The sequence below is a fragment of the Pristiophorus japonicus genome, chromosome 4 (assembly GCF_044704955.1).
Source record: "Pristiophorus japonicus isolate sPriJap1 chromosome 4, sPriJap1.hap1, whole genome shotgun sequence".
Taxonomy (NCBI): domain Eukaryota; kingdom Metazoa; phylum Chordata; class Chondrichthyes; family Pristiophoridae; genus Pristiophorus; species Pristiophorus japonicus.
The window spans coordinates 178894357-178917497 of NC_091980.1; the positions used below are offsets into that span (position 1 = coordinate 178894357).

The 23141-nt window shown below is 47.4% G+C and overlaps 1 protein-coding gene across 1 annotated transcript in view; it reads right to left on the reverse strand.

The window, feature by feature from the left end:
- Positions 1–23141, reverse strand: part of LOC139262728 (regulator of G-protein signaling 6-like) — a 231888-nt gene that overhangs the window by 56985 nt on the left and 151762 nt on the right. Inside the window, exon 13 of the mRNA XM_070877879.1 lies at positions 21571–21696. Coding sequence (XP_070733980.1) covers positions 21571–21696 — 126 coding nt within the window. The remainder of the gene's footprint in view (positions 1–21570; positions 21697–23141) is intronic.

The following is a 23141-nucleotide window of genomic DNA, read 5'->3' on the forward strand; positions in this document are numbered from 1 at the left end:
AAATTATTTTGTCCATTTATTCCTTGGCCTCTTGCGTGGCCATGCACCATTCTCCGAAACAGCTGATATGTTTATTTTATTTATTTGATCAGTGAGGTTACCTCACATCTCCAATACTCAACAGTTCAAATTATTTCTCAGGCGATTTTTATAACATTTCTCAGTATTTTTAATTTCTTCGCTAGCCCTGTCACTGGTCTTTGAATATCACACGCTATCCTCTGTTGAGGGGCTTCTAACGTTCTCCTGGGATAAAGGGATGGAGGCTAATGATCATAGAGTACCCTTAATTCAATGGCAACCACTGAAAGACTGTGCGAAAATGCGTTGGGTGATTGATGTGTCTGGGTGACTAGTAATATGTGCTGTGTTCTGTGCCAAAGATAACTATTAGTGTAAATGTAGTTTTCTTCAATAATAAGTGGTCAATTTGCTGATGATACCAAACTAGGAAAGGCAGTGGAATTGGAAGAGGTGGCTTTGAAATGACAGAGTGAATTGGACAAAATATGTAAGTGGGTAGAACAATTGCAGATGAAATTTAAACAGACAAGTGTAATGTGCTATACACAGGGGGAAAAAAAATCGCACACATACTGTTGATGCAGTTAAAGATGAATTCTGAAGCTCTGACCTTTGGCCATATTTCTTGGTGTAGTGTTGAAGCTGGCTGGAGAATCAGAGCTATGTTCGCATTACGCTACGCTCCGACAGAACCCAGCACAGTGAAAAATACTGTGAAGCACGACCTAAGTATTACCCCAAGTAATCGCCCAGGTCACCAGCAGAAGATCATAATGGCAGGCATTCCTTATAGCACAAATACCCTGCACGAAGAAACTCTATGCTCAGAGCTCGAGCAGATCTCTTCCTCGAGCCAGACCTTCTGAGTCAATCACGGAGAAAGTTAAGATCTCTCTGGATGGAGGAATTAAGATAGGCGAATTGTCTGTCTTCATTCGAAATGATCTTGTGATTATTGCACCCTCCTCTGCATACAGACCACAGTATATTGGCTTGCAAGGGTCTTTACCATGGCCATGTTTGTGGGTGTAACTTCTGCAGTGACTTGTTGGGAACCACTCCTGTTAACTCAAAATTGCTTAATTTGAATTACTAGATATTTCAAATTTTCTCAGCACAAAATAAATAATTAGAAATGAATTGAACAGACTGAACATGACTCCCTGGAATAGATAAAAGAATCCTGATAATGCAATCTGTAATGTCACATAACTCAAGAAATGATTTCGCTGGATTCAACCCAAACCAGTAATTGCAGTTAAGGAACGTGATGAGGCTGCCCTCCAGTGGGCTAAAATGTACAATTCTTATCCAACTGACACAACGACAAAAAGTAATTGGCTCTGAATTTCCTCGGACTCTTGCCCGCTGTAACTTCACCGGCAGTGTGGTGAGGACCCTGTTTACATGGATTAATGGGGCTTACACTGCACCTTTGGTTAAGTTACAGTGGCACAGTGGCAGAGAGTCCAAGGAGATTCGTGGCCTTCGGGTAAGTGTGAGGAGCTCATGGACTTCTTTGTCTCAAAGATTGAGACCATTTGATCAGCTGCCTCTGCCACTTCCCTTCCTTCCCCTAGCCCACCGGGCCAAACTTCCTCTGCGGTTCCCCACTGCCCTAGCCCTGACCTCACATCTTTCTTCAGTTTCTCTCTGATCTCCCCTCTTGACGTTGATCTCACTTTCAATCCCTTCAATCAGGTTTCTGCCCCTGCCACGGTACCAAAATGGCCCTCATCAAAGTCACAAAAGACATCCTTTGTGACTGTAACAAAGGCAAGCTATCCCTCCTCGTCCTTCTCGACCTGTCTGCTGCCTTTGTCACGGTTGACCACACCATCCCCTTCCAACGCCTCTCCACCGTCCAGCTGGGTGGGACTGCACTTGCCTGCTTCCATTCTTATCTATCTAATCCTAGCCAGAAAATCACCTACAATGTCTTCTCTTCCACTCCCACATCATTACCTCTGGTGTCCCTCAAGGATCTATCCTTGGCCCCCTCCTATTTCTAATCTATAGGCTGCCCCTGGGCGACATCATCCGAAAACACGGCATCAGTTTCCACATGTACCCTGATGACACCCAGCTCTACCCCTCCACCACTTCTCTCGACCCCTCCACGGTCTCTAAATTGTCAGACTGCCAGTCCGACATCCAGTGCTGGATGAGCAGAAATTTTCTCCAATTAAATATTGGGAAGACCGAAGCCATTGTCTTTGGTCCCCGCCACAAATTCCATTCCACTGATGGACACTGATTCCATCCCTCTTCCTATCATCTGTCCAAGGCTGAAACAGACTGTTCACACCCTAGGTGTCATATATGACCCTGAAATGAGCTTCCGGCCACATATCCGCGCCGTAATTATAACCACCTATTTCCACTTCCGTAACATTGCCCATCTCCCCCACTGCTTCAGCTCATCTGCTGCTGAAACCCTCATCCATCCCTTTGTTACCTATAGACTTGACTACTCGACTAGATTAGCTGGCTTCCCACATTCTACTCTACATAAACTTGAGGTCATCCTATGTCCTAACTCGCACAAGGTCCTGCTCATCCATCACCTCTGTGCTCGCTGACCTACATTGGCTCCCGGTTAAGCAATGCCTCGATTTCAAAATTTTCATCCTTGTTTACAAATCCCTCCATGGCCTTGCCCCTCCCTATCTCTGTAATCTCCTTCAGCCTCACAACCCCCCGAGATGGCGCTCCTCAAATTCTGCCCTCTTGAGCATCCCTGATTATAACTGCTCAACCATTGGTGGCCGCACCTTCAAGTGCCTGGGCCCACAGCTCTGGAATTCCCTCCCTAAATCTCTCCGTTTCTCTACTCTCTTTCTTACTTTAAGACGCTCCTTAAAACCTAGCTCTTTGACCAAGCTTTTGTTCATCTACCATAATTTTTTCTTATGTGGCTCGGTGTCAAATGTATTTGTTTTGTCTTATAATACACCTGTGAAGCGCCTTGGGACGTTTTACTATGCTAAAGGTGCTATATAAATACAAGTTGTTGTTGTTGTTGTTGGGGGGGTAACTTTAACCTAACCCGCCTGGAAGGAAACTAACGTGATTGAATCGTTGACCCGTTTTACATGTCGTTTTATTTTACTGGGTGAGTCAATCTAATCCTACAGGTGGGTTAAGTTACAGCTCCACTGATTTCAAGTTTAGTTTTAAAATAACAAGATCCAACACAATTTTAAAGGAGTGTTGGTGTGGTATTGTGGAATTTTCAAGCATGCTTAGCTCCTGCAACAGCTTTATTCAAAAAGCTTACCTTGAAGGGTCTTAGCTTCCAAATGATGAATGACAACTTAGGGGGCCAAAGTCTGTTTTTATTACAGACCATGGAGGTAAAACATTTGCTTGAGATGTCAGCATCCACTCTTATGATGCGCTAGGGATGAAATTGTAAATGTAAAAGAAAGCAAGAAAGATTTATATTTATACAGCGCCTTTCATGACCACCAGACGAACCAAAGCGCTTTACAGCCAATGAAGTACTTTTGAAGTGTAGTCACTGTTGTAATGTAGGAAACACGGCAGCCAATTTGCGCACTGCAAGCTCTCACAGACAGCAATGTGATAATGGCCAGATAATCTGTTTTGTTGTGTTGATTGAGGGATAAGTATTGGCCAGAACACTGGGGATAATTTGCATCCACCTGAGAGGGCAGAGGGGGCCTCGGTTTAACGTCTCATTTGAAAGACTGCAGAACGGAAATTTCCCCGCTCCCTGATCGGGGGGGGCGGTAAAAACCCGGACCGGGACTTTTATCGCCCGAGCCGGAAGTCCTCCCTGACATGGAATTGGGCATGTGTGCCCCTCCAATGGTGGAGGGATGTTCCCGTGGCGCCAGCGCTGTACTGAGTGCAGCAGCGTGCACAGGATCCAGCGCTGCTCCCCGGAGCACCGTGCCACGCTGATGTTCCACTCCCCTCCCCTTCATTTAAAGGGGAGGGCCACTGCGCACACTGCAGGCCCTTTAGTGGCCAGCCACTGGGCCACGACCCACTGGGCCAGCAGCCCGGCACCCATAACAGAGTGCCGGGCTGCACGATGGTGGCTCGGTCGATGCGAGGGCCGCCATTATCGGGCAGACGGAAGAGTCGGCCGATAAAAGAACATGGCGGCCCGCGACGCAAAAGGCCTCCACCAATAATTAGTGGGGTGCCGCAAGGATCAGCACGGGGACCCCAACTATTTACAATCCATATTAACATCTTGGAAGAAGGGACTGAGTGTAACGTAGCCAAGTTTGCTGGCGATACAAAGATGGGAGGAAAAGCAATGTGTGAGGAGGACACAAAAAATCTGCAAAAGGACATAGACAGGCTAAGTGAGTGGGCAAGAATTTGGCAGAAGAAGTATAATGTGGGAAAGTGTGAGGTCATGCACTTTGGCAGAAAAAAAATCAAAGAGCAAGTTATTATTTAAATGGAGAAAGATTGCAAAGTGCCGCAGTACAGCGGGACCTGGGGATACTTGTGCATGAAACAGAAAAGGATAGTATGCAGGTACAGCAAGTGATCAGGAAGGCCAATGGTATCTTGGCCTTTAATGCAAAGGGGATCGAGTATAAAAGCGGGAAGTCTTGCTAAAGCTATATAAGGTATTGGTGAGGCCACACCTGGAATATTGCGTGCAGTTTTGGTTTCCATTTTTACAAAAGGATATACTTGCTTTGGAGGCAGTTCAGAGAAGGTTCACTAGGTTGATTCCGGGGATGAGGGGGTTGACTTATGAGGAAAGGTTGAGTAGGTTGGGCCTCTACTCATTGGAATTCAGAAGAATGAGAGGTGATCTTATCGAAACGTATAAGATTATGAGGGGGCTTGACAAGGTGGATGCAGAGAGGATGTTTCCACTGATGGGGGAGACTAGAACTAGAGGGCATGATCTTAGAATAAGGGGCCACCCATTTAAAACAGAGATGAGGAGAAATTTCTTCTCTCAGAGGGTTGTAAATCTGTGGAATTCACTACTTCAGAGAGCTGTGGAAGCTGGATTGAATAAATTTAAGACAGAAATAGACAGTTTCTTAAACGATAAGCGGATAAGGGGTTATGGGGAGCGAGTGGGGAAGTGGAGCTGAGTCCATGGTCAGATTAGCCATGATCTTATAGAATGGCAGAGCAGGCTCGAGGGGCCGTATGGCTTACTCCTGTTCCTATTTCTTATATTCTTATGTTAAGGGGTGCCCCGGCGGCTGATGTCTGTCAGCTTCGCATCCCACGGTGACATCTGCCAGCGGATCCTCGCGGCCCGCGGGCACAAAGGTGTCGACACGGTAAGGGGTCAGCGCACACGGCAATTATGTCATCGCTGAGCGTGCACTGGCCTGTGATGCGTATCATGAGGCGTGGCACTATTGGTACATTGCACATCCCCCCCACCCCCGCAAACCTTTGGGGGTATTTCCCAGGAGGCGCAATCATCCCCCAGCGGGCCGAGTGTCGGAGTAGCCCCCAGCGGGCCAAGTGTCGGAGTAGCCCCCAGCGGGCCAAGAGTCGGCAGGCCTTCAGCGGGCCGAGTGTCGGCAGGCCCCCAGTGGGCCGAGTGTTCGAATAGCCCCCAGTGCGCTGAGTGTCGGAGTGGCCCCCAGCGGGCCGAGTGTCGGAGTGGCCCCCAGCTGGCCAAGTGTCGGAGTAGCCCCCAGCGGGCCGAGTGTCGGCGGGCCCCAGCGGGCCGAGTGTTGGAGTAGCCCCCAGTGGGCTGAGTGTCGGAGTGGCCCCCAGTGGGCTGAGTGTCGGCGGGCCCCCAGCGGGCCGAGTGTCGGAGTGGCCCCCAGCGGGCCGAGTGTCGGCGGGCCCCAGCGGGCTGAGTGTCGGAGTGGCCCCCAGCGGGCTGAGTGTCGGAGTGGCCCCTAGCGGGCCGAGTGTCGGCGGGCCCCCAGCGGGCCGAGTGTCGGAGTGGCCCCCAGCAGGACGAGTGTCGGAGTGGCCCCCAGTGGGCTGAGTGTCGGAGTGGCCCCCAGCGGGCCGAGTGTCGGCGGCCCCCAGTGGGCCGAGTGTTGGAGTAGCCCCCAGCAGGCCGAGTGTCGGAGTGGCCCCCAGTGGGCTGAGTGTCGGAGTGACCCCCAGTGGGCTGAGTGTCGGCGGGCCCCAGCGGGCCGAGTGTTGGAGTAGCCCCCAGTGGGCTGAGTGTCGGAGTGGCCCCTAGCGGGCCGAGTATCAGAGTGGCCCCCAGCGGGCTGAGTGTCGGCGGGCCCCCAGCGGGCCGAGTGTCGGAGTGGCCCCCAGCGGGCCGAGTGTCGGAGTGGCCCCCAGCGGGCTGAGTGTCGGCGGCCCCCAGCGGGCTGAGTGTCGGCGGGCCCCCAGCGGGCTGAGTGTCGGAGTGGCCCCCAGCGGGCTGAGTGTCGGAGTGGCCCCCAGTGGGCTGAGTGTTGGCGGCCCCCAGCGGGCTGAGTGTCGGAGTGGCCCCCAGCGGGCTGAGTGTCGGCGGGCCCCCAGCGGGCTGAGTATCGGAGTGGCCCCAGTGGGCTGAGTGTCGGCAGGCCGAGTGTCGGCGGGCCCCAGCGGGCCGAGTGTCGGCGGGCCCCCGGCGAGCTGAGTGTAGCGGGGGGGCCGAGTGTCAGCGCGTCAAAGTCAGGGGGGAGGTCGGCCGCATTCTGCACATGTGCCCCCGGTTACCAGAATCATGCCGGACGAGGGGTGGTGCCGGATAAGGGAGTCCCGGATAAGGGAGGTCCAACCTGTATTACATTTGGTCCCCTCATCCAAATCATTGATAAAGATTGTGAATGAAGCACTGATCCTTGCGGTACACAACTAGTCACAGCCTGCCAACCCGAAAATGACCCGTTTATTCCTACTCTATAGTTTTTGTCTGTTAACCAATCCTCAATCCATGCTAATATATTATCCCCAATCCCATGCTCCCTAATTTTGTTTAATAACCTCTTGTGTGGCACCTTATCGAATGGCTTCTGAAAATCCAAATACACCACATACACTGGTTCCCCGTTATCTATTCTGCTAGTTACAACCTCAAAACACTAACATATTTGTCAAACATGATATCCCTTTCATAAATCCATGTTGACTCTGCCCAATCCTTTTATTTTTTTTTAAGTGCCCTGTTACCACATGCTTAATAATAGATTCTAGCATTTTCCCTACTACTGATGTCAGGCTAACTGTAGTTCCTTGTTTTCTCTCCCTCCTTTCTTAAATAGCAGAGCTACATTTGCTACCCTCCAATCCACGAGAACCTTTCTAGAATCTATGGAATTTTGGAAGATGACAACCAATGCATCCACTATCTCGATATCCACCTCTTTTAAAACCCTAGGATGTAGGCCATCAGGTCCTGGGAATTTATCAGCTTTCAGTCCCATTAATTTCTCCAGTACTATTTTTTTAAATAATACTCATTTCTTTTAGTTCATCATTCTTGCCAGACCCTTGATTCTCCACTATTTCCTAGAGGTTTTTTTGCATCTTCTTCCGTGAAGACAGACACAAAGTCTTTGCTTAATTTCTCCACCATTTCCTTATTCCCCATTATAATTTCTCCTGTCTCAGCCTGTAAGGGACCCACATTTACTTTAGCTAATCTTTTCCCTTTTACATACATATAGAAGCTTTTACAATCTGTTTTTATGTCTCTTGATAGTTTACTCTCATTCTATTTTCCTTTTCTTTATCAATTTCTTGGAGCTCCTTTGCTGAATTCTAAAATCCTCCCACTCTTCAGGCTTACTGTTTATTTTGGCAACATTATAAGCCTCTTCCTTTGATCTAATACTATCTTTAACTTCTGTTGTTAGCCACGGTTGGACCACTCATCCTATGGAGTTTTTGTACCTTAAAGGAATGTATATTTGTTGTAAATTATGTATCAATTATTTAAATGCTAGCCATTGTTCATCTGCCATCGATACAAAGATGGGAGGAAAAGCAATGTGTGAGGAGGACACAAAAAATCTGCAAAAGGACATAGACAGGCTAAGTGAGTGGGCAAAAATTTGGCAGATGGAGTGTAATGTTGGAAAGTGTGAGGTCATGCACTTTGGCAGAAAAAAAATCAAAGAGCAAGTTATTATTTAAATGGAGAAAGATTGCAAAGTGCTGCAGTTCAGCAGGAACTGGGGGTACTTGTGCATGAAACACAAAAGGATAGTATGTAGGTACAGCAAGTGATCAGGAAGGCCAATGGTATCTTGGCCTTTATTGCAAAAGGGATGGAGTATAAAAGCAGTGAAGTCTTGCTATAGCTATACAAGGTATTGGTGAGGCCACACCTGGAATACTGTGTGCAGTTTTGGTTTCCACATTTACGAAAGGATATACTTGCTTTGGAGACAGTTTAGAGAAGGTTCAGTAAGTTGATTCCGGAGATGAGCGGGTTGACTTATGAGGAAAGGTTGAGTAGGTTGGGCCTCTACTCATTGGAGTTCAGAAGAATGAGAGGTGATCTTATCGAAATGTATAAGATTATGAGGGGGTTTGACAAGGTGGATGCAGAGAGGATGTCACCTTAGTCACTGATGCCCTATTACCTTTGTTACTCTCTCTGTACCTTCCTGACCTACTCTGTATATTTTTACCCAAAACTCCGCTCTGCTCTTGAGCCTTGACATTTCTCTTGCTGTTTTAAAATTTAAATTTACTCTTTCCTGAATCCTCCCACCCTCCCATCCACTATTAATTAACTTAAAGATAGGCTCGTGGGGCCAAATGGCCTACTCCTGCTCTTATGATCTTATGTTCTTGTCATGTATGTACATTCTGTACATGTATGTACATTCTAGCCCACACTGCAATATGTGTGCTCGCAAGGTCCATGCAGCAGAGCTGGTCTCCAGTCATCTTGGTTAATCCTTGCCACTGGACCAAGACCTAGCTCTGTCAAGCCTGAGTGGTGGCTGGTGTGCAACGGTCACCACACGTTAAAAAAATTCACGCACAGGCATCTTCCACCCCCTCAATTGGAGTTCAGGACTGGAACATCGGGTCCTTCATCGAAACACTTGTGAACTCGTGGAAGCAAGTCATCCTCGTTTGAGCGACCGCCGATGATGACATTCCATTTGTAGCCACCAGATGGCGTCATTGTTGGAGGCCACTGAGCAGCACACACATGGTGCTGCTCAGGTATAAAAGACTAGCCATTTTGAGAGTCAGGCACTTTGGGTCATAATAAAGCAGAGCCAAGGTTGTACCTTGCTTAGTTAAACAGTACTCAGTTTGAACCTTTATTGCATACATAACATTTGGCGATGAGAATACAAGAATCTTTGTTTGCAAAATGAGCATGATTGGATTTTTAGAATGATTCGTGGAGGGAGAAGATTGGGCAGACTTTGTGAGCCATTTGAACAGTACTTTGTGGCCAACAAAATTAAGGGGGTCGACGCAGGGCTGTGTTCCTCACTGTGTGCGGTTCATAGATCTACAGTCTGATAAAGAATCTACTCATGCTTAGTGATCCAACAGAGAAAACGTACAAGGAGTTGTGTACATTGGTATGGGAGCACCTCAAGCCAGACAACGGCATCATCGAAATACAGGTTTTATACACACGTTCGATTGGAGGGCCAGAGCGCGGCAAAATTTGTTGCAGACCTGAGACGTCCAGAGGGACCATGCAAGTTCGGGACGGTGTTGGCAGACATGCTGCGGGACTTCTTTTTTATCGGTATCAACCACGAGCTGATCCTGCGCAAACTTCTGCCGGTGGAGGAATTGGATTTAAAAAAGGCCTCCAGATCGCTCAATCATGTATGACGACGGACAGCAAATATCGGTGAAGAACCGAACCGCGGCAAGTACTGTAAATGCGATTGATTTGGCGTTCGGCAGAGCGGCACATGGCAAGGTCTATCCGTCTACGTTCGCGAAACCTGTGGCTGCCCAAAGTCCGCCAGTGGGAATGTACCCGACTTCTCCGTGTTGGCGTTGTGGGGGAAATCATCGGCACAGCAGTGCCAATTTAAGCAATATAGTTGCAAAGGTTGTCTGAGAGTGGGACATCACCAGCGCAAGTGTCCGCAGATGAGCAAGTGAGCTGTGACACACCACGTGGAGAATGAGAGTCAGACCAGCGCGGATCTGGATACGCAATCCGAGATGCCAGAGGAGGAAGTGTATGGACTGTACTCCATCATAACCAAGAGTAAACCAATTTTGATTAATGTGAAGTTTAACAGGATACTGGTATCGATGGAACTGGACACGGGGGCAAGTCAATCGATCATGAACGAGAGGGCATTTTATAAGCTGTGGAATACTAAGACTGTGAGGCCCAAGCTGAGCTCTGTTAACACCAAGCTGCACACGTACACCAAAGAACTGATAAAGGTGATTGGCAGTGCACAAATTAATGTGTCATTTAATGGTGCGGTTCACGAGTTACCGCTGTGGATTCAGGCAATTGCCCAACGCTGCTCGGCAGGAGCTAGTTGGAGAAAATCAGATGCGACTGGAACGACATAAAGGCATTGTCGTCGGAGGAAGATACATGTGTCCAAGTGTTGAGCAAGTTCCTCTCACTGTTCGAACCGGGTATTGGCAACTTCACAGGAGCCAAGGTGCAGATCCACGTGGACTCAGATGCAAGACCTGTCCATCATAAAGCTCGGGCAGTGCCATATATGATGAGGGAAAAGGTTGAAATTGAACTGGACAGACTCCAGCATGAAGGATTCATATCATCGGTGGAATTAAATGAATGGGCCAGCCCCATTGTTCCTGTCCTGAAAAGTGATGGCACAGTCATAATCTGTGGAGACTACAAGGCTACAATCAACAGGGTTTCGAAACAAGATCAATACCCATTACCGAAGGCTGATGACTTGTTTGCGACGCTAGCCGGAGGGAAGTTGTTCACAAAAATGGACTTGACGTCGGCCTATATCACACAGGAGTTGATTGAGATGTCGAAGAGGCTTACATGCATTAACACGCACAAAGGACTGTTTATTTACCACAGGTGCCCTTTCGGAATTCGCTTGGCTGCAGCAATAATCCAGAGGAATATGGAAAGTCTACTGAAATCCATTCCCAGAACCATCGTGTTCCAAGGTGACATCCTGATCACCGGCCGTGACTCCAAGGAACATCTGAACAACCTGGAAGAGGTTCTACTGTGTTTGGATAGAGTGGAACTCAGACTGAAACGCTCGAAGTGAGTTTTCATGGCACTGGAGGACGAATTCCTCGGGAGGAAAATCGCCGCTGATGGCATCAGACCTACTGACGTGAAAACCAAGGCCATCAAGAATGCACCCAAGCTGCAGAATGTGACGGAGCTGCGTTCGTTCCTGGGTCTACTCAAATACATTGGTAACTTCCTACCTAAGTTGAGCACCATGCTAGAACTACTGCACATGCTATTGAGAAATGGCAACAACTGGGTGTGGAGTGCATCGCAAGGCAGAGCTTTTGAGAAAGCCACCAATCTGCTTTGCTTGAACAAGCTGCTGGTGCATTATGATCCATAGTTTTGGCCTGTGACACATTGTCATATGGAATTGGTTGCGTACTCCACCAAGCCAATGAGTTGGGGAAACTTCAACCTGTCGCATATGCATCCAAAAGTTTCTCTAAAGTGGAAAGAGCCTACAGCATGGTAGAAAAAGCTTTATCATGTGTGTACGGTGTTAAAAAGATGCATCAATACCTGCCCGGTCTGAGGTTTGAATTAGAGATTGACCACAAGCCGCTCATTTCATTGTTTTCCGAGAGCAAAGGTATCAATACCAACGCTTCATCCCACATCCAAAGGTGGGCGCTGACATTATCTGCCTATGATTATGTCATTCAACATAAACCTGGCACAGAGAAATGTGCCGATGCTTTGAGCCGGTTGCCGTTGCCCACACCGGAGGTGGAAACGCCACACCTGCCGGATCTAATGTTAATCATGGATGCTTTTTAGAGTGAAAGAACCCCTGTCACGGCTCAACAAGTTAAGACCTGGACCAGCCAGGACACGATTTTATCGGTGGTAAAGGGTTGCATCCTCAAAGGGAATTGGTCTGCCGTACCTAAGCAAATATGCGAGGAGGCCAAACCGTACATTCGTCGCAACGACAAACTGTCTAATCAAGCGGATTGCATATTGTGGGGCAATCGCGTTGTAATGCCTAAGAAAGGGAGAGAGAAGTTCGTGCGTGAAGCGTGAATTACACAGCACACAACCGGGTGTAGTAATGATGAAGGCCATCGCCAGGTCCCACGTATGGTGGCCAGGAATTGATTCTGAGCTGGAAGCATGCGTGCATCAGTGCAACACCTGCATGCAGCTTAGCAAAGCACCAGCGGAATCGCCGCTGAGTCTGTGGTCGTGGCCATCCAAACCTTGGTCCAGGATCCATGTAGATTTTGCAGGTCCCTTCCTGGGCAAGATGCTTTTAGTGGTGTTGGACGCTTATTCGAAGTGGATAGAAAGCATAATCATGTCATCCAGCATGTCCACGGCAACCATAGAGAATCTCAATGTCATGTTCGCGACACATGGTCTGCCTGACATAGTGATGAGCGACAATAGTCGTGCTTCACCAGTCAGGAGTTTCAGGAGTTTGTGAAACTTAACGGCATAAAACATGTAAGGTCAGCACCATTCAAGCCTGTGTCCAACGGGCAAGCTGAACATGCAGTACAAATTATCAAGCAAAGCATGAGGAGAGTAACCCAAGGGTCACTGCAGACCCGCTTGTCTTGCATACTGCTGAGTTACAGGACAAGACCTCACACACTCACAGGGGTCTTGCCTGCTGAACTCATGATGAAAAGAGGTCATAAGACCAAGCTATCTCCGGTACACCCGGATTTAAATAATCATGTTGAATACAGAAGACAAAGTCAACAAGGGTACCACGATCGCGCAACTGTGTCACGCGTGATTTCTGTTAATGATCCTGTATATGTGTTGAACTATGGTCAGGATCCCAAATAGATCACTGATACGGTCATCGCCAAGGAGGGCAACAGAGTATTCATTATTAAGCTCAAGAATGGGCAAACTTGCAGGAAACACATGGATCAGACAAAGCTGAGCCACACAGACTAGCCAGAACAGTCGGACAAAGAAACCATCGACAACCAACCAACCTACCAGCAGTCTTCAGAGGACTCAAGCGTCATCAGTGAACCTGGAATTTCCATCACGGACCTGTTCCATAAAAAATGGACTTGCAATTCCTGACATGGCCACTGCCACCCCCAACAAGTCAGTCATCCAGCCATCAGCCACAACAGACCCCGCACACTCCCCAAGTCTGGAATCGAACTGAGACGGTCAACCTGGGAGCACAAAGCACCGGACCATCTCAACCTGTGAAAGATTGTGATAAGATCTCAGAGAGGGGTATTGTCATGTATGTACATTCTGTTTGTAGCCACCAGATGGCATCATTGTTGGAGGCCACTGCGCAGCATGCACATGGTGCTGCTCAGGTATAAAAGGCCAGCCATTTTGAGAGTCAGGCACTTTGGGCCTAAATAAAACAGAGCCAAGGTTATACCTTGCTTAATTAAACAGTACTCAGTTTGAACTTTTATTGCATACATAACAGTTCTTATGTACATCATCAAAGCAATTGGTTGAAATTGCCATTGAAGTTCACAAAATGGAACTGGCATCATGGATCATGGATAGCATTTTGTTACATCAAGGCCCTGAACTAAAATCAGAGTTTGAAGTAGACTCTTATCTGTTAAAGCAATAGATGAAAAAAAAACTGGTTAAATATTGAACGCTTCATGAATCTGTAATAACACGAATGGAAATGTTGAATAGAGTAGCCGTCACATATTTTCATAAGTGCTGACACTTTGATTGCTGTAATAATAACAATTATAATAATTCCCCCCCAAAAATTCATGATTTGCAGAGTCTGGAAGCTCTGGGGGTTATTTCATATCCCGGTCGATTACAGGGCACAAAACCGACACGATAGAGGACACAGAGGGAGGTGTGGTGGTGGGGGAAGCTGAGGTAGACTGGGGAGAAAGGGTTTCTCAGATCAGTCCAACACTTAAATCAGCAATTTTATACGATTGGTGCGAGAAGACTTTATCTGACAAGCTCAACTTTGTTACCAAGGCAAACAAGATATTGAACAAAATGGGAGACACTAGCATTAACAATTTTGAGGTCAAACTCATGCACATCAGTTGTTCAACAAATTGGTCAAATGGCTACTAAACATGTAGCAGTGTGTGGATCAGGTTAATCCAACTGATGACCCTCCACAGGATCACCAGTTGGATTAACCTGATCCAGAACTGCTACATGTTTAGTATCCAAAACTGCGTCCGTTTTGAAAAGTGTTTCTTTCCCCTTGGGTTTCCGCTCAAATTAATTTGTGTATTGCTGAGCGCAAAATCAGCAAGCAAAATCAGGCAGCGTTTTAAAACGGAAATATTTTTTAAAAACAAATTTGCTTTAAAAACTATTTCTTGATATATTTAAGAGTGGTAAAGTTTGATTAATACAGCTGAAAATGGGTTTATCACAAATACTACACATTTTAATCAGTGTCAATCTACCACCTGCAAGTAACCCGATTTAAATGACTGAAATGACTTTAAAAAAATATACAAACAAAGGGCTCAATTTTGCCCAAGCCCATTTTCTGGCATATTGCCAGAGTTATGCTGGGTTTTCTAGGCCAGAAATGCAGCATAAATATTTGTCCAAACTTTCCCTGATCTATAAATTGAATCCGGAGCCGCACAGCGTGTCCAGTCGCCTTGGGGGGTGGAGCCTGCGATCTGCGCCAAAAAACAAAGCCGGGCCTTCTGCGCATGCGCGGGAAAACAAACTTATGTTTTTGACGCCACTGCCATTGGACGATCATGCTCAGTATAGCTCGGATTTGGCAACCGGCCATTTTTAAAGAGCCAGTTGTGTGTGTGTGAGAGAAGGAGTGCTGTGTGTGTGAGAGCATTGGAAAAATCGCAGCTGCAGCAATACAAGATGCAACGCGAACCAAGGACCAAGAATTTCTTGCTGGATGAAGTGGAGGTACTAGTTACTGTGATTGAGAACAGATGGCAGGAGCTGGACACCAGCAGAGGTCACATAAAAGTTCCACCAATTGCCGAAGATTACTGCGCAGTTGTGAACACCACGAGATCTGGAAGCCAGTGTAAAAAGAAATGGCAAGACTTTGGTTAAGTAGTTAATGTTAAGTAATATTTTCATTTATTCAATGCAATTGTAAATGTGACCAGCTGTATATGTCCCACCCAGCAGAAAGACACCCTCTCTAAAAAGTTGTATTTTCATCTTTGCAGAAGAAAGTGGCACATAATAAATGGGAAAGAACTCGAACAGGAGGAAGCCCGGCAAATCTGCACCCACTGACATCCTTGGAAGAGAGGGTCGCTGCTTTGATGGGTCCTGCTTGGAGAAAAGCAATCAGTACTGCACAAGCTGGGCCCACACTCGAGGGAGAGGGTAAATCCTGCAAATTCATCGTGGTCCTTCAAATCAGCCTGCTGCCTGGCCTGCGATGTGTGAGCCTACTCATGTCACCCACCCTGCCCCCTCCTCTGCTGCTAACCATTTGACTGTTCCGTTATCTTTTGCAGAACTTGAGGCCAACCCTGACGATGCAGAAGAAGATTCAGACACGGACGAGCCTGAAGAGGAGAACATCTTCCAATCCATCCATGGGGACGAGGAGGAGGGGATGGAGCTGGATGTAGCTCCCACTGTTGTACTGACTTTGGAGGAGGTGCCGCTCATGGAGGTGACAGCCCCTTCCGTGACTAGTGGTTTGAGTGTTGTTGGGACATTCGATGGTTTCACATCTTCCGAGGTTGCGGGTCCCAGTGGTGTGCTGCAGCGAGGCACACCCAGGGCCTCACCTTCTGAGGTTGTGAGTCCCAGTGGTGGGGTGCGAGCCACACCCATGGGTAGGAGGGGAAGGAGAGCTCGACCGCGCTCTCCTGAGGTGCAGGATCTAACAGATGTGGTTCAGATGATGTCATTGAGTGCGGAGAGCATTGAGCTTACCGATCACTCCTGGACACCATCAGTGGGGTGAGTGATGAGGTAGCGGGACTGTCGGGAGAAGTAACAACACTCGCCGGGATCATCAGTGAGGGAATAGTATCCATGAGGGAGGGAATGTCAGAGGTAGTGCAAACCGCGTCACTGGCCATTAGGTAGGGAATGTTGCAGTCCGCTGAGACACTGTCAGGGTGCATGAGGGACGGCATGTGTGAGTTAGCTGCTGCAATAAGGGAACACGCCAGACCTCGCACCCATTGACAGAATCAACTGCCACTCCAACGGGCCCTCCAACTTGCCGCCTGACGCTGACGCCCCCCACCCTCAAGAGGTGCACAGTACCCGAGATGTTAGAAAGAATAAGCTTGGTACCAAGCCCAGAAACACTGCGCCACCGTCTACGGGCAGGGGTGGTGGTGTGTCCAAGACCAAGCGCAGCGGGTGGTCTTAGAATAAGGGGGAGGAGAGATTGGTGCAGCCTTTCTGTGCTGCTGTTGTTGTTGTTATTGTTATTATTATTGTTACTGTTGTAACTGTTAAGTACATTGTATACTTTTGAATAAAATATATTTAACATTAAAACTGAATCATGTTCCAGTAACAAACACAACATTAAGGAAGTGACCTCTCGCTCACTCCCCCTGCCCTCCCCGGGCACCAAGCCTTCTGATTGGCTGTCTCTCCCTCTGCTCCCCCGCCCGACCCTGACACCGAGTGCCCTCCCGGCCCGCTCCCCGCCTCTAGCCCAGGCCGAGGGGCTTGCCGATCCACTCCCCCACCCGACCCTGCCCCCGAGTGCACTCCCGCCCCTAGCCCAGGCCGAATGGCCTCCTCCGATTTCCTTACCTGCGTCGATTTCTTTAACTCTCCATAAGGTTTTCCTGCTGATGCCACATATGCTGGCCTAAGCAGAACTGGAGTAACTCTCAGCTGGCCAAACTTCCCTAAATGGCCAGAATTGGCGCGGGTGGCAGGTTACGCCCCCTTTGACTGAAAAAAAAACGGACCTAAAACAATCGTAACTAACTGAGCTGGTGCAAATTGATTGGGGAAACTGGATTTTTAACTTAGGCAAACCAAAGCAGCCTGCTCCAAAAAAACGGTGCAAATTACTGGGGAAAATTGGGCCCTATATTGTGGTTATTTTGCTGAACAGTCGAGTTCTTCAGTAATTAAAAAAAAAATTACATTCAAAACCGTTTAAATCATGCCTATCAGTGGTCTTGCGCTCAAAAGATCCAGCTTAATTTTTAAGAGTCTGCTCGAAGGCCTGCAAACGAGCACAATTTGCGGAAACTCCCAATGATGATTAATTCACTCTGGGGGTGTGACCAGTTGTGACTTCTAGCACGATGTTTTTAAAACTAGCTCAACAGATCGCGGAAACTTGATTTGCGCTGAACGCAATTTGTGCCTAAAATTCTGTGATCATTTGCCCTGGTTACGCCAATTATGGACCAATTGCATGGAAAAAACAATACAATCAAGCGGAAACTCCAGACTTACTAACTTTGCAGTGCAACATGTCACAGCACCAATGGGCCATCACACAGACTAGTCCTTCTCTATCAGCGTCCTGAAGTCAGCTGTGCTTCTGTGGGCAGAAGTCAAACAGAAGGCTCATATGTTTTCCCAAACGCCCTTCTTTATGCCTCCACAGTTGGGGCAAAATCAAAGGAAGCCATCCTTGGGCTGCAGTGCTAGATGATTGAGAGCAGCCTTTTTACCCCAAAACTCAGCCACAAAAAGTGCATCATAAATATTCCTCATTGTTCCTTGCACTCACTGATACATAAAATGACTGACCTAGTGTATGAGTGCACTGGACACAGCCAAGACTACGAAGCCTACAATATCCTGGCTGTAGTGCTCCAAAACTAGCAGCGCCTCTAGCCAAGCTGTTCCAGCACAAATACAACACTGGCATCTACCTGACAATGTGAAAAATTGCCCAGGTAAGTCCGGTCTACTAAATGCAGGGCAAATGTAACCCAGTCAAATATCGCCGCATCAGACTACTACCAACCATCAGTAAAGTGATGGAAGGCATCATCGACAGAGCCAACGCAGTGAGTATTGGCACTTACTAACCAATAACCTTCTCACCAACTCCTAGCTTGGATTCCGCCAGGACCACTCAACACCAGATCTCATTACGGCCTTGGTCCAAACATGGACAAAAGAGCTGAATTCCAGAGGTGAGGTGAGAGTGACTGCCCCTGCCGCTGCAGCATTTGACCAAGTGTGGCACCAAGGAGCCCTCGTAAAATTGAAGTCAATGGGAATCAGGGGGAAAATTCTCCACTGGCTGGAGTCATACCTAGCACAAAGGAAGATGGTTGTGGTTGTTGGAGGCCAATCATCTCAGCCACAGGATATCGCTGCAAGAGTTCCTCAAGGCAGTGTCCTCGGCCCAACCATCTTCAGCTGCTTCATCAATGACCTTCCCTCTATCATAAGGTCAGAAGTGAGGATGTTCTCTGACAATTGCAGTGTTCAGTTCCATTCGTAACTCCTCAGATAATGAAACAATCCGTGCTCACATATAGCAAGACCTGGATGACATCCAGGCTTATGTTGATAAGTGGCAAGTAACATTCATGTCACAGAAGTGCCAGGCAATGACCATCTCTGACAAACGAGAGTCTAGCCACCTCCCCATGATATTCAACGACATTACCATCGCCGAATCCCCCACCATCAACATCCTGGGGATCACCACCGAATAGAAACTCAACTGGACATGCCACATAAATGCCATGGGTACTAGAACAGGTCAGAGGCTGAGTATTCTGTGTCGAGAGTCTCACCTGACTCACCAAAGCCTTTCCACCATCTACACGACACAAGTCAGGAGTGTGATGGAATACTCTCCACTTGCCTGGATGGGTACAGCTGTTAAAAACCACAACACAATCCGGGACAAAGCAGTCCGCTTGATCGGCAGCCTATGCACCACCTTAAACACCCACTCCTTTCACCACTAATGCACCGTGGCTGCAGTGTGTACTAACTACAGGATGGACTGGAACAAGTTGCCACACTTTCTTCGACAGTACCTCCCAAAGCCACAACCTCTACTGCCTAGAAGGACAAAGGCAGCAGGCGCACAGGAACACCTTCAAGTTCCCTTCCAAGTCACACACCATCCCGACTTGTACATATATCGCTAGTTCTTCATCGTCGCTGGGTCAAAATCCTGGAACTCTTCTGTCATGTATCTTACATTATTATATATAACTGTATCCTAACATGCTATACATGACTGTAATAAGATATGACCTGTAACCACCAGCATTCCTTACCACCAGGGGTGCACTTGCAAGAGACAGGTATATAAGGACAGGTCTCAGGCAAGTGCAGCATTCCAGAGCTGTGAAATACAGGTGCAGGTCCAGAGTGACCTTGACTTCACTACATGCCTCGTGTGAATCTGTACTGAGGGGACAGGACTTTGCATCTTCCTAACAGCACTATGGGAGTACCTTCACCACACGGACTGCAGTGGTTCAAAAATGTGGCTCATCACCACCTTCTCAAGGGCAATTAGGGATGGGCAATAAATGCTGGACTGGTTAGCGAAGACCATCTTCGGCGAACTATTTTAAAAATGTGTATGACATTCCATATATAAATGTACCTATGCATTAAAGGGCTGCTGTTGCGATAAATACACTTAATTCCTGACAGTTATCCCAAAATTATAGTGCCTTGGTGATCCTATTCCAATAATATCTGATTCTCCTTAATAGGCCTGAGCACAAACTAGTAAAATGATTGCTCTTTACTGAAGTGTTATCGGCAGAAATTCTTCTGAGGCAAGTCTCTCACTGTGAATACAAAAGCTATTCTGCTCCAGAAGCAAATATTTGATCAATTTTTAATAATATTAGAATAATCCCTAATATTTGTTCTCTCCTTCTTGTAATCGTACAGTATGAGCATGTATGGAGCGTACTTCAGTAAGTGTCCTGTTTTGGGTGAAGCCCATTCGCACCAGAATATCTACCTGCAAAGGACTGGACCAATAGCAAACAAAGGGGCCGTAATTGCGTATCATCCTGGTTAGGGGCGATAATCTTTTCGTGGTCGGACATTCTGCGCCCGGATGTGAAATTGGGGTTACCGCCCCTCACAGGAAGTGGAGCACAATGTCGCGTGCTCCACTTCCTGTCGGGGGCACTATGCGGGTGCTTCATGTAGCACTGACACATTTCGACGCCCCTCCCCTGCCGTTAAAGGGGAGGGACGCTGCGAGCTCTGCAGGCCCTTTGATGGCCTCCACTGGGCCACCAGGGATGCGGGTGGCCGTGGCTGAAGCTTGGCACCGAAATGGACTGCCATGCTGCACGATCGTGATCTAGACCCCATGACAGCATCGGACAATGGTCCGACCGATAAGTGGGTGAAAAAAAAAGATGGCAGCACGCGTTGCAACGCAGCTCCCCTTTAACTTTCGCCCCACGATCGGTGTGCGGCCCGGCTCGCAACCTGCGAGGCTGGCGCGGGCATCGCCCATGGCGCTGCCAATTGCTGCCACGGGGCGAAAAGTGGACGCTGCGCTCGCCGATGACTTCATCACCGGAAGCATGGCGGCCCGAGGTGCTATCAGCGGGGTGCGCCATTGCTCGATTCATGCCTCCGCTAACTCCTACACAATTTTGTGAGAGCCAGTAGCGTCCCCTCTCCCTCGGGCAAAAACTTTTTCGCACCCCGTTAGCTACCCCCAGAGGCACGCAACAGGAGAATTTCGCCCCCAAAATATTTTTCATCAGTTCAAGTATGTTAGTTAGACTATTCCATTAACAATCAGTATATGACATTGTACCAGTCCGTCAGACAACTGGTTTGATGCAGTCTGCTCTAGATATAGTCTGCAGATGGAGTTTGTTAGCAAAAGCCTGAACTACACATATACATATGTATGTCACATGTTGATTATACACATATTCCTTTTAATAGCTTTGGATAATAAGGACCTTAAAATAACATTATTCTGGGGTACAGCTCCACAGACCTACAAGCCTCTTGTTCCTCATCCACCTTCATACCAGAGCCTTCACACCAAGTGTAAACAGGGCTACTCGGCTCTGACGGACTTTGCACACAAGCCTGATCTTGTTTTCATACATATGATGTTCACATGTAAGCACTTTGCAGGAGGAGTCATGGATATCAACGAGGTGTGGCAATTCTGGCACTGGGGCCCATTGAATTATCCCACCGACTGAGATCAGTTAATTCAGCAAAGACTTGGAATTCCCAGTCGGAATGTGGCTTAGTGCCACAGAGTTACATTGAAACAGGTCATTTGGTCTTTTCCCCCACATGAGCAGTAATCCTAATGTGTTCACTATGTTTCCATATCCGTTTATTCCCCTTTCTTTCAACTTCCTATCTACCTTATCCTGAAATGTTGATATGGTCTGTGCATTATACAGCCTCACAACCCGCTGTGTAATAAAGTTTCTCCTGTTCTCTGTCCTAAATCTCTTAAATGTAATCTTGTATCTATTTAGCCATCAGGTCAGTGGGGTGTTCCCATTCCTTTGGTGCAGAGATGATCATCTTACCTCAGATTCTCGGAACTAAATTCGGACTCGACAAACTTCAGAAATTGTTCTCGCCCCGCAGGATCCTTTAGCACCTCATCGAAGGAGAATCCCCATCTCTTCACACGCTGCTGGCTGGGCTCTTTGCTTCACGTACACAGGAAGGAGGAGAGAAATTCTTCAATATCAAAAGGATTCACACAGTCTTTCAAAAAAGAAAACCATTCAAGGTAAGTGAGGAAAGAACTTGCATTTATATAGCACTGTATCAGCTTTCTCAGGATGACCCTGAGCTATTCATATACAATGAAGTGCAGTCAGTTTTGTTAGACAGAATTATACAACCAACAGTATAATTTGCACAACTGCCACAACTCCGAGTGTCAGCTGTGGCTCAGTGGGTAGCACTCTCACCTCTGAATCAGAAGGTTGTGGGTTTAAGACCCACTCCAGGGACTTGAGCACAAAAATCTAGGCTGGCACTCCAGGGAATGCTGCACTGTCGGAGGTGCTGCACTGTCGGAGGTGCTGTCTTCTGGTTGAGACGTTAAACCGAGACCCCGTCTGCTTTCTCATGTGAGTCTAAAAGATCCTATGGCAGTATTTTGAAGAAGAGCTGGGAAGTTATCCCCAGTGTCCTGGTTTTATCTCTCAATCAAAATCATTAAAATAGATTGTCTGGTCATTATCACATTGCTGTTTATGGGAGCTTGCTGTGCGCAAGTTGGCTGCAGTGTTTCCCACATTACAACAGTGACTACACTTCAAAAGTACTTCATTGGCTGCAAAGTGCTTTGAGACGACCGATGGTCATGGAAAGTGCTATATAAATGCGTCTTTCTTTTCTAGATAAAAGTGAGCTGCATGATTCATCCATTAGCATCCCACAACTATACTGTTTGATACAATTCATCACATTTAATGCACATTAACAATGCAACTATATAATACACACAACACACAGTTATGGCACTCTGTGATTATACATCAACAATTAACAAAAAAAAATTAAAACGTCTTCTAACTTTGCAGCTTAATATATCACAGCACTAATCACTTGTACCAGAGAGTAGTCCTTGCTTTATTATCTCTTGTAGGGGAGTTATCCGCGGTGTCCAGGGTAATATTAATCCCTCAATTAACGTAGCAAAAACAGATGATCTGGCCATTATCACATTGCTGTTTGTGGAAGCTTGCTGTGCACAAATTGGCTGCCGTGTTTCCGACAGTACAACAGTGACTACACTCCAAAAACTACTTCATAGGCTGTAAAGCGTTTTGGGACGTCTGGTGGTCGTGAAAGGCGAAATATAAATGGATGTCTTTTTTTCGTTCTTTCAAGAACAGCCTTCTCTTAAGGCAAGTCTCTTTCTTTATTGTGGTCCAAACAGATGGCATATGTCTTCCCCTAACCCTCCACTCCCCCTTCTTCCTTCCTTCACAGTTGCAGTGAATTTGCACATAGCACGGTCCCACAAACAACAAATAAACAGTTTAATGATTTTTGGTGGTCTTGGTGAGGGATTAACGTGGGCCAGGGCAATATAGTATTTCTCTCCTGTTCTTCGAATAGAGTTTCTTACTTCCATCTA